Below are 12,298 nucleotides of genomic sequence, written 5' to 3'. Positions count from 1 at the left end.
TTACGTCTCGACCATAATGAAGTAATGAAGAAGATGAAAAGATTAGTGGGTAATATTGTAATTTGGTTTTTTATCCTTAGTAATCAGCCCATTTTTTAAAGGATAATTTATTGGAAAAAAACATCAATTTAATCCCTCCTAACTCCTCATACTCCTTTCCTTTCCATCCTAAAAAAACTTAAGAGCACTCATTTTTTAACTATCCTTAATTTTCTTTCCTTACCCTCCTTTAAAAAAACTCAAGAACAGGGCGTTGGTGCATTCTGTCATCTTTTGGCAACTCCCACGGATTTCAAGAACTCTGTGAGCTCGTCCTTGGTTTTCCTTCCGGTCTTCTTAATCACAATATTATAAAATACATATAATGAAACACAAAACCCTATCTATTACAATTTTGAACCATCAAAGTGGCCAAAAACCATAAATAAAACCAAAAAATTAGATACAACTTTGAACCATCCGTATGGCCAAAATCAAAAACCAAACAACCAAAAACACAATGGTCGGGCTAGATTTACATATTAATTAAAAATAAAATCAAAGAATATTTTTGGAAAATAAAATAAACTAAAACTTTGACCAAACCAAGATTGCCCTAGAAATTATCTAGATCAAGAACTTCAACTAGCTTGAAGTTTATGATGTAGATTCGGTGAAAAGACCGGATTCGACTCGTATGTAACTAAGGCTCTGATACCACTGTTGAGTTTCAGTGGTGATCAGTCAACGGTTTAACGATTAAACCCGGTTTTAATTTGTTTCATAATTATTAATCAAATTAATAATAAACAAGACAACTTAGCGGGATAAAATATAGTAATAATCACTTTTAGGAACCGTACAGGATCCAGTTACATACAATACGAGTACGATCTTCAACAACCAAAGAAACATAAACATTAACTGACAATATTTAAGTTTACCTCGGTTAATTATATAACCGGTTGAGACACCGAGGGCTAAAAAACGAAGTTAGGTGACCAAATGAGAAAACAACCAACAACGGCGGTGCGCCGCCGGCTGTTGGCGTGCGACGGAGGCGGTGGCCGGCGAGGGTGGCGGTCGGCGGTGTGTGGCGGCTAGCGGTAGAGTAGATCGAGAGAGAGAGAGAGAGAGAGCGAGATGGTGGCTAGGTTAATCTCTTGTGTCTTCAATCATATTATTAGGTTAACTAGTTATAATAACTACTTAAGCTAATATAGGCCACCAAGCCCATATCTTACTATCAAGCCCAGTTCACTGTTATTATCTCGTTAATATGTCAAAACCTGGTAAATAAGCTTAAGCGGGTTTCACGTTTGTTACCTAAGGTGTAACTCTCAGGGGTAATAACTCGTTCGGCCGTGTTGACTTAACCGAGCCAGTCCATAATTCCAACACCAAGACAACATAGAAACAAATATAGTTTATAAATTTCTTCCACTAATCAATAACTGATCACATACGTTTTGAATTCCCAGCCAAAATCCGCAACCAAGCACATGAAGATTTTATAAAGTTCAATAGAAGTGTTACTATTTGCTTGTTCAAAAGCAAGCCGGATTTTGCGAGCAGTGGAAAGACTGAAAATTTCCGGCATTGCTTTTTTCCAAAAAGGATGCATTAACAATGACTACGACCTTCTGATCATCTACAATTCATGAGGCAAATAGGGGACTGGGAGAGGCTTTATCGCCCTGGATGATTTCGATGGTCGGAATAGATGAGGAACCGTCGACATGGTCTAATACGTTTTGAAAGAATAGAATTTGTAGTATAAACAAGTAAATTACATAAAATATATGCATAAGCAATAACAAAAAATACAAAAAAAATTAACTAAGTACAAAGTGTTATTCCCACTTTGATAAAGTGGTAAGGTGATTATGATATGAAATAGGAGATATGAAATAGGAGGTAAGAGGTTAAAACCCTATTAAATACAAAAACTTTAATCATTTAAACAAAAACCTATGTACAAAGTGGTCTAACAAAGACCTTGAATTGGAGTTCCCTTCTTAAGTTTTTGTGTTTTTCTCTCTTATGTTTTATTGCTGGAAAATTATATAAATTTATTAAATTGTAGAAAATATAAAAACGAAGTGACAATTAAATATTTTGGAACATCTCATTCTCACTTTGTTGAGGTAATAAAGTGGTTAAGGTATACAATAGGAAGTTAGAGGTTCAAATATCAAGATTGTAAATATTTAGTTAAAAGAAAAAAAACAATTTCCGAACTGGTACAAGAATATAGTCAACTTCCGAACAATACAACTTAGAAGTTTTGGTAATTGTTGCATATGCAGGAGCATCCGGTTCATTAAGTCGGTCCGGCCCGACCCTTTTCAAATGTTTATTTTTATTTATAAATAGGCTTGTTAGGTCTTTTGTTTAGGCAGTTGATTGATTTTAGTAGAAATTTGTAAGCTTTAAGCTTTGTTAACCGAATCATTCGGTTTGAATCGTTTGAATGAAATCAATATGTTCTTGAGCTATTTGATTGCTAGTCGAAACTGCATCAGTTGGTATTAGAGCTCATGGTTATTCAAATGGCTCTACATGAAGGCGAGTGTTTTCTTGTTCGAAGAGTCGCCGACTGAGGCATCGAAAAGAACATTGGTGATTAACGTGCTCGTGGAGAAGATCGACGCCCTACACGCAGAGTCGCCGACCGAGGCAGCGACGGAGTCTATTCTTACCCACAGGATCTTAAGATGATCAAATGGCTCCGGAAACGAGTCCGAGATCTTGAAGTACAACAAAAGATCACGCGGCTTCGACAGAGGATCCGAGCTCGAGCTTACGGGGGAGATGCGTAAGACGGAAACCGAGTTGAGCACAATCGTCTGGGACGAAGGTGATGACGAAGAGGAGAAGCCGTTTTACAGTCACCCACCTCGGTTCTATGAACCAATCTATCATGAGTTGTCGGAAAACTGATCGAAGTTTGATAAAGAACCGAGGTTCGATGAAGACATAGTTGATTTCCAGGTAACTGAGTATTCTAGGGAGTAGGAGTACCATAAAATCGTTGATTTTTTCTATGCGTCCCCACCCATATATGACGATTATGAGCATGAGGAAGAAAATATGGTGATCATGAGTGGTGATAAGACATGCGGTGGTAGTGGTAGTGACAATGAAGATTGTTTGGAGTCTATGAAACCTGACAACAAAATTAATGGAGGTTCTGTGGTGGTGACCGGTGTTCCAGCGGCAGCCTTTGTTGAGCCGTCTTTCATGCCGAAAGAACAGAATGGATTAATTATTGGTTCTAATTTACCGGGATTTCAATTTGAGGGTGCTATGACTAATCAACGATGAATGTGGAGTTTTATAATGGAATGAATATTCAAATGGAAAAAAATAGAGTTACCAAATATGAAGATAATCTTCACGATAATTATGAGTTACAAATTAAAGGGTCAAGTGCACAAAATAAGGATTTAAACAAAAATAGAGATTGCATGATTGTTATGTATAAGGAAGGAGATAATATAATTAATATGGATGTTCATGATTTACTTGAAAATGCATTTCCTTTCATGGTGAAAATATACGTGGGCATGAAGGTTTTAAGAGAAGAGATATTTTGAGAACTTAATGAGTTGTAAGAACTTTGAGAACTTAATTCTGGATCACACGTTTAATTAAATTATATGAAATATATGGCTGAGATTAAATTTAATTAAAAAATGAATCAGAAGAGATAATAAGTATTTTTGATTATTACACAAGTTTAAATGTAAGTTACGCAAGTGTAATAAGTCGATTCGGTGTGTAAAAAAATACTGTAATTTTTTGTACATTACTTACACTTACGTATTACACATGTGTAAAAAAAATTAAAATTTTTTTTTTTGTTACGTTGAGTTCTTTCGAGTTCTTAAAACTCAAAGCGGTTCTCAAAAGAAATTAATCCAAGGTTTTAATATGCAAAATTCATGCAGTTCTAGAGGTTTAAATTGTGGCAAAGATTTAAAAACATATGTTGAATCGGTTTTTGAATCGCTACTGAACATGAAACCAATTGATGCTCCTTTCGATCCGGGTGGTACAAGTCAAGCGTCAACTCGGGTCAGGATGATAATAAATAAGGAGCGGGTTGATGTTCCATTCGACCCCGGAGGCAAAACTCGAGGACGAGTTTTTTTTAAGAGCGGGAGTATGATGCAGGAGCATCCGGTTCATTAAGTCGGTCCGGCCCGACCCATTTCAAATGTTTATTTTTATTTATAAATAGCCTTGTTAGGTCTTTTGTTTAGACAGTTGATTGATTTTAATAGAGATTTGTAAACTTCAAGCTTTGTTAACCGAATCATTCAGTTTGAATCGTTTGAATGAAATCAATGTGTTCTTGAGCCATTTGATTGCTAGTCGAAACTGCGTCAGTAATGGACATATATTTCACCCAATATCAAATTATCAATTACAAGTCTTGCTATTTTCATTGAATTACAAAATCAAAAGCTAATCATTCGATTGTTAGAATTTCTATTTTTGGGCTTTTGTATTCCCTCTGAGCCTAATAACACCAGGTGCCTGCACCACTGGTCCAATATCATCTAGAGGTGGTCAACGGGGTTTTTCGTGTTTCGGGATTGGTAAAAAAAAGTCAAATAAGTCAATTTAAGTATGATCCGTTTCTGGTTATGGTCTAGTTTTTAACCGGTTTTGTGGGGTTTTTATCGGATTTTGGCCGGGCCGTGTCCGGGTTTTAACCGGATAGAACTGAACCAGTTCCAGTTGGCCCGGCTCGTTTACGGGTACAAATACGATTTCTCTGAAAAACCAAAATCTGGTTAGTACCACAAGTAACGTAGAACCGGGTCCGGTTCCGAGTCCAAAACCAGGTTTTTTTCACCCCTCTACTGTCATCGCATTATCAATCAAATAGATGCCTAAAAATATGTCACCCAAAACACATTTCCAATCCCTGGGCCCACCAACAATAGGCTAAAATTCTTTTGTTTTTGAACGGCCAACTAAGTAACATCGGGTATACCGTACGCGGCCCCCATTGGCTAAAGGTAGCCCGAGCGGTCACGAGTTCGGACGGACGGAGCCCCTAGCGGTCCACCTATTGAGAGATTTTGAGGATAAAACCCGACCCCCTACACCCGTCAAATGGCATGATAGCGAGGAGCTGGTAAAACCGGGTGAGATCAGGACTCGAACCTTGGTAAGCCAGGGTCATCCCTCATATCTCCCATATAAATTGGTGATAGTGAGGTTTGAACTTCCTACCTCTCACTTGTAAAGTGAGTACTCTACCATTAAAGCCACGTCCAATTTATATGCATGATACCAATGCCATTATGCCAAAGCAACTATTACTCCGGTATTTATTCTTTTTATAGCCCAACTAATTATTTATGTGTAGACAAATAAAAACCGATTTGGACTCGATGAGCAAATAGAGCTCCATATTCGAATAAACTATTTTTAGATTCTAGCTGTTCTAAACTTGATTTGATATAAGCTTTAAGTAAATCTTGAGAGGGCGTCGTTTACACCCGGTAAATGTAGTTACGTTCATGAGTTACATTTAACGAGATAGAATTTAACAGAAAAAGTTATATTCCAAAGTTTTACTAAGAAAAGATATGAAGAGAAAATAAGATAAATTGAAGAAAAATTTAATTTATTCTTCCTTTCAAATCTACCAAATTGAAGAGACTTTAGAAAAAAATTGTAACATATAAAACCTTTGCTTTTCTTACAATTTTTATCGAACTAGGTAAAACTGTAGTTAATTAACTCTTTCATTTCTACCATGTTTTTAATCTCTCTTTAATTCTCTTTCATCCTTTTCTTTCACTAAATAAACTTAGTAGCTCAACTGGCATTGAAGGTGAAGTTAAGACTTGAACCGGAAGTTCAAATCCGATTCCAACTGGGTTCTATCACAGTGGTCTTTGGGATGCTGTTTTAGTAGAACAGAAATGGTAGGCTTAAGCTTAGCGCTTTATACAAAGATTGAGATTTAAAGAAAACAAATAATTTTCACAAACATGACTCATGAAACCAATCATTCAACAAACAATCCAAACATAAAACACCAACAACAATCCGCAAACATCATTGACTCACTTATTTTGTAGTCTTAAGGTGAAAGCTTTCAACGCAAGAAGAAGAGATTTCAACCTCTCTTTCGCTTCCAAATCAATCAAATTCCCTTCATCATCAAACTTCGCAGGCGATTCAAACGCATTCAGAAAAAACTCCGGCTTATTAATAAAATGAATATCTAAATACACCCCGCTTTGCCGGAGTATGTACTGCGACCTTCCACCACCAAAGCCGCCACCAGCACTAACTATGGCCGCGGCCTTATCCGCCCACACGTTAGGCGGCCTGGACGCCCAGTCGATGGCGTTTTTTAGGGGTGCGGTGACCGAGTAATTGTACTCGGGTGAAGCGAAGAGGAAGCAGTCGGCGTCGTGGATTTTTTCGCGAAAAGAGGCAACTGCTGGTGGATATTTTCCGTCGATTTCGAGATCGGTGTTGAGCATGGGTAAGGGCGAGATGTCGATGTACTCGATCGACATACCATCAACGGATTCATTGCTTAATTCGATCGCGGTTCGGATAAGCCCGCGGTTGAAGGAACCTTTGCGGAGGGATCCGCATATGGCAGCAACGTTGATGGTGGGTTTGAGGGATAACACAGAGTTCATGTTTTGACTTTCGAGTCTTTTGAGTGATTGGTTTGAGATGCTTGTTTTTATCTCCGTATCCCATACAGATATAATGCTAGTTTTTAGTCATGTGTTACGAAGTTGTTTTTATTATTCTTTTTAGTATTTATATATTTTTTTATTTTAATTTAATGTATTGTAACAAAGTTAATAGTTTTGTAGGTTCCCTGGACGGATCACACGAGATATCGCGTTCTACTCAGGTGCGGAATCCCTGCGTAGATCGTTACGAGTGTAGAAAGCAAATCAAACAAACACGATACAATAAACGAACACGTTATATTGATAACCGAACACGTGATACGATATCACTATTACAGACTCGTTAACCAAAACTGCTAACAACTATCACACGATTCACTGAACCACTCGTTTTTAAACAATCCGTAACCTATATATAAATACACGACAACTTCGCTTGTTCAACAAGTTCGCCTAGGCGAACTTGTTAACAACTTCGCTTTAAACAAAAACATAAATAACAATACAGACTCGATTACAGACACTAGACTATGAACTACTGATATTTATGCACCAACAGACTCCCCCTTGGCAGTAGCTTCATATCTCGATCTTTAAGCTCTTGTCTTGTAATCCTGTATCTTCACGCATGCACTCCTTCTCTAATACATACCGTGACTACTCGCTGATATTTCCTTGCTTCGTCCTTCCAAGCAGAAATATAGAATATCTTCTTTTCATTCAACACTTGCAGATCAGCTTTCGATAAGTTAACAAGATGCATCGGATCATACACCCTCAGCACTTCTTGTTCGTCTTCGTCTTCCATCACGGCTTCAACAGTCTGGCAATCAACATACCACCATTTAAGATTCTTCAACACATCTTGAGGCATAGTCTTCATTGGAACCTCCTTAATGCATCGGATCGGTTTGTACTTCATCACCATCCATGGCTTGCCATCTGCTCTCATTCCCCTTTCTGTATCTTCCACGAGCTTTCCCTTCTGTGGCTTTAATAAATCAAACTTCTTCTCTTTTATGCTTTCTTTCCACACGATCTTCCCAATAACTCTTGCCATGTTGTCGTCACTTCTATTAATCAGGCCCAACCTAGCCAAATCCTTCACCTCACATTCCAGCAATGTATTGAGAGATCTCAAGGTTCTCTTGAAGTACTGAATACCATCAAAACGCTTCACCACAAACAACTTTATCTGTTCATCATATATCCAACAGATAATTCCCTTCTTCGACTCAGCATAGCCTTTGATGTTATAACTCTTCTTGAACATGGTTGGAACAGCAGGCTTCTTGGTCTTAATAAACCAATGAGCACAGCCTTCCTTCCACCTAGGCTGCTCCTCCCACTCAGTCTCATCGTTTTCCATCTCAGTACCCATATTGGCTTTCTCCACATCTAGGATCTCGTGTTCAACATTTTCTTCTACTATCTCACCCTCTTCAATCTCATCTTCAATCACAATTTGTGCGCCAATCTTCTCAATCTCCTCAAACGGCAGCACATCATCATCAAACACATCATCATCCTCTAGCATATCATCATCTAATTCTCTCAACGCATCAATCACATCATCAACCATCACCACCTCATCACCACCAACTGCACCTGCAGACTCCCCCTGAGCTGTGGAAGTCCCAAGAGCTTGAGTAGTTCTTGGCAACACACCACCGGCACCTTTCGGTGCATTGGGATCATCGTCTCTGTCGTTTCTCTTCTTCGTCCTTAACTCGTCGCCTCTACAGCCTGTCTCCCCCTGAGATGCCAAGAACTCCTTCATAGCATCTATAATACGCCCATGTTCAACCAGGAGGGACGACTGTAGTTGATTCTCTGCTAAAAGGCGTTGAATAGCCTGGGTCTGGATAAAGTTTATCCACGATTGCTCTGCCACGACCCGCTCAAGTGCAGCTATTCTCTCCGAGTCTGAGAGGGTTGCATCGAAATCAAACCTCATGTTAGATGTGTCTTGAGTATACTGAAGAGGGATCTCGAATGTAACCGGGACTTCAGAAGCAGTTGTGGACGTAACCGCAGGTGGTATCGTGACCGACAACCCTGCAGTTGCGACGACCGTCGACTCTACAAACCGTGCCACCACCTCTGAAGGAGTAAGCGTTGGAGGTGGTAACGACACAATCTCCGGAGTCGTCGTCTGTAGCGTGATGGATGGGATGCCAACAGCTGATGTAGCCACCACAGGAACATCTGCAGCGCTTGTAACCTGTACAGAAGTAGGAACAATTGACATACTTGACAGTGCGGATGGAGCAAAACGTATAACACGTGAAGTCTCTCCAGCTTCCATACCAGCACCTGTCCTTTCACGTCTCGAACGTCTGATCAACTTGTGTATGTCCTCCTCTTCTTCCTCTGACTCACTATCATCCACCGTCCTCTTTCTCTTCCCCAACGTCCTCTCTCTAGTCACCAACATCCTCCTTGCCTCATCCATAACGTCGTCAAGATCTGAGTCAGCCACCGTCGTAGCTGCTCTGGTCACAATCACTTCCCTCACCTGTGCAGCAGAGACCTGCACTTCTTCATGTGGATCAAAACGATCCATGTCGAAGAAACCTTGGCCGCCAAATGCAGCATCAAGGTCAACATCCTCCTCAGCCGATACAACAGGCACAGTAGGTACATCACGAGTTGCTCCTGCCTGTTGTGGTTGAGGGTCTCTGAACTCGTCCCCCCGAGATGGCACATACCCCGGGTTTATCAAGTACCCGAAGAGTGGAGTATGCCTTGGACGCAGTTCAGGCTTGCTCCTCGCACTGGATGTGCGACATTGAGCTAAGATACGTTTGCTCACACTCTCCACGTATCTTATCGGGCGTCGTTGAGGCAAATTCGGAGCCACATGGTTCAAGATCATCTGGATGAATCTTGGATACATTATGAACCGCTCCCGAGCTATCGCCCTCCTCTGTCTGTCGATCTCGTAAAAGACCATCTGACTAAAGCTATAACGTTTGTTATAAGTCAGAGCAGTCATTGCTGACTGCATGGTCGCACCCATACCGTCAGTGCCCGCCTTCCTCCCAGACATGCATACTATCATAACGTGCATGAGGAAGCGCCACTGATCAAGCAGGAACCCCTTCCGTCTCTGGGTATCGCCCAATGGACCAGAATAGCCCATTCGCAGAAACGCTCCATCACGAAACGGAGCCACAAAGTCAGTCGGGTCGTCCCGAGTCTCCTCTCCAAAGCGTAACGCCACCCGAATTTGTTCAGATGAGAACTGAACTTCTTGATTATTTACTGTTGCTCTCATGACCGGGGGCTCAACACGACAATCATACTCCACCGTCTGCCAGAAATCCTCGATATTGGGTAAGGATATCGGCAGAGTCGTCGTGATTGCATGAAATATCCTCGAGCGAATGAGGAAAGAAATGATCTCACGGTAGTCTTCTACTCCGCTCGCTTCCGGGTCTAAGGTAATGTACATATTGTGACCCGGGAAGAATTGCCTTTGATTGTCTCCTCCGTCATTGCCTCCAGCACCTCCAGCACCGGCAACAGCAGCCATATCTGCAACAAACGAACCAAGTTAGATAAACATTAAGACATAACACAAGTTCGCTTGTTACCATGAGCGAAGTTGTGATAAAAACTGTATAGGCGAAGTTAAAGTTGAGGCGAAGTTGGGAACAACTTCGCTGCATCTTTAAGTTCGTCTAATAATTGTTAAGTTAAAAGGATCCAGGCGAAGTTAAAGTTGGGGCGAAGTTGGGAACAACTTCGCTTCATCTTTAATTTCGCCTCACCACAACATCGCCTCAGGCGAATTTAAGCTTCAGGCGAAGTTGAGCGTCAGGCGAAGTTACGGATAACTTCGCCTAAACCTTAAGTTCGCCTGAATATGAATCGGCGACAGTGAGTTTGATTCAAACTCGAAAATCCGATGTTTCGATTAATTTTGACGATTGAGGAGGCTAAAACACATGATATTAATGATAACTAAACGACCAGGTTGTACATGACCGCGTGAAAACAAGTTTTGAAATCGGGTTTAAGGATCGGTCGTCCGAGGTTATTACCCGGTTGTCGAAACAACCTTAGATTAACATCAATGAACGGATAATACGATGTAATAACCCAACCAACCTTTAAATCGGTTTGAGATCGAAGAAAGAAAACAAGTATGGATCTGTATATAAGTTCGCTGTGAAAACGGAGGATATAAGTTCGCTGAGTTGAGAATAATGAATTGTTTGACTCTTGAAAATCCTTATATAGGGGCGAAGTTGTAACTTCGCCTAGGCGAAGTTATCCACAACTTCGCCTGTTCAACAACATCGCCTATATTTACAAAATTTAACCTTATAATTTTAACATTTTTTCAATCAAGTTATAAAACTTTCCTTTAAGAACTAAATGACACGATCAAGTCCAAGTAACCTGTTATATATAAAAAAAAATACAACTACATAAAAAGAAAACTTTAAACAATTTAAGTATAAGGGATCAAATTTCAGTCTCGATAGGGACTGCTACGTTTTAGAAAAGATCCGAACAGGAATCATACTAAGTATGTGACTGTCACATAGATCCGTGTTTAGCTGTATTATGACACAAGGAACCAGGTTGTAAGCAGGTAAATAACATAAGATGGTTTTCATCGTTTCAATTATGCCTCAAAATTTAAGTGGGCAACAACTCAGAAATATTGATGCCTCCTATCTATCCTCAAAGCGTATTTGGCTTTCCCCAAGTCACCCCGAATTGACCTCGACCCATAGTGTCTGATTAAGTTTGTAATTACTCTTCATCTGCTTCCCGTTCTCCTTCTTACTCTATGATTGAGAAGTCTTGACATTTTTAGCTATATAATGTTTCAATAACTCAATTTTTTTTTTTTTTTTTTTTTTTTTTTTTTTTTTAATAACTCACAAATTTACATAGACTTCAGAGTAGTAAACCAACTGCAAGTCCCGAATCTGGATCACTGCAGTTTCTTAAAACGCTATCTTCACGGGAATCAGAACACACATGGGCTCGTGTATGACTGGGTAATCGCTTTTCTGCCTATCATTCGGAAAGATATATATGAAGACATGCAAAACTCGTAAGGAGTTTCCACGTAAAATCAAGTAGATTTAGTTTGTATCACGTCTACTTTTACGCACCATAAAAAGTTACCATGACATACAATGACTGTCCTAAAGCCTTTTAAGCCTAATAACTTCACTAGTTAAGCACACAAAGTTAGTATATCTATCATTTTCCAAGGTTGGATCAATTTTCTGTTTAACATAGCAAACGTACTTCTTACGAAGTAGTAGACTTGAAAAATAATTTCATTTCCCAAAAAAATTTTTGACATTTATCGCCCCGACCAAAACAAAGTCTTCAGGTAAACGGCTATCCCGAAGATCTAATGGATCAGCTGGACCGACCACATACAAGTATGTGTCCTTCTAACTAAGTATGATCGACTAATTTTTAGCGAAAGAAAGAAAACTCATCATAAACCGCCCCAGTCACTTTCAGTCATCTGGTTAATGGCTATTCTCATATTCTACAAGTAGAAATGAGGACCAAACATATCCTAAGACATGTCCTTCAAACTGTGGTAACCGACATAATTTTAAGCGATAGTGATTTTCTTTTTATTTTATATT

General features: G+C 39.7%; 1 protein-coding gene across 1 annotated transcript; it reads right to left on the bottom strand.

Moving 5' to 3' along the window:
• Window positions 1-6,017: 6,017 nt before the first annotated feature.
• Window positions 6,018-6,676, bottom strand: LOC143593559 (NAD(P)H:quinone oxidoreductase-like). The gene has a single exon (XM_077073156.1). The coding sequence runs from the start codon at window positions 6,660-6,662 to the stop codon at window positions 6,072-6,074; it is 591 nt and encodes a 196-aa protein (XP_076929271.1). The 5' UTR covers window positions 6,663-6,676; the 3' UTR covers window positions 6,018-6,071.
• Between the last annotated feature and the right edge of the window lie 5,622 nt (window positions 6,677-12,298).

The sequence above is a fragment of the Bidens hawaiensis genome, unplaced genomic scaffold, assembly GCF_021521415.1.
Source record: "Bidens hawaiensis isolate Kalapana, Puna unplaced genomic scaffold, B.hawaiensis_p1.1 tig00042346_1, whole genome shotgun sequence".
In the NCBI taxonomy this organism is placed as follows: domain Eukaryota; kingdom Viridiplantae; phylum Streptophyta; class Magnoliopsida; order Asterales; family Asteraceae; genus Bidens; species Bidens hawaiensis.
This window is presented reverse-complemented; position numbering and strand designations above follow the sequence as displayed.

Excerpts from the sequence above, each read along its gene's own strand:
- LOC143593559 (XM_077073156.1), bottom strand. The coding sequence starts at position 6,662 with ATGAACTCTGTGTTATCCCTCAAACCCACCATCAACGTTGCTGCCATA.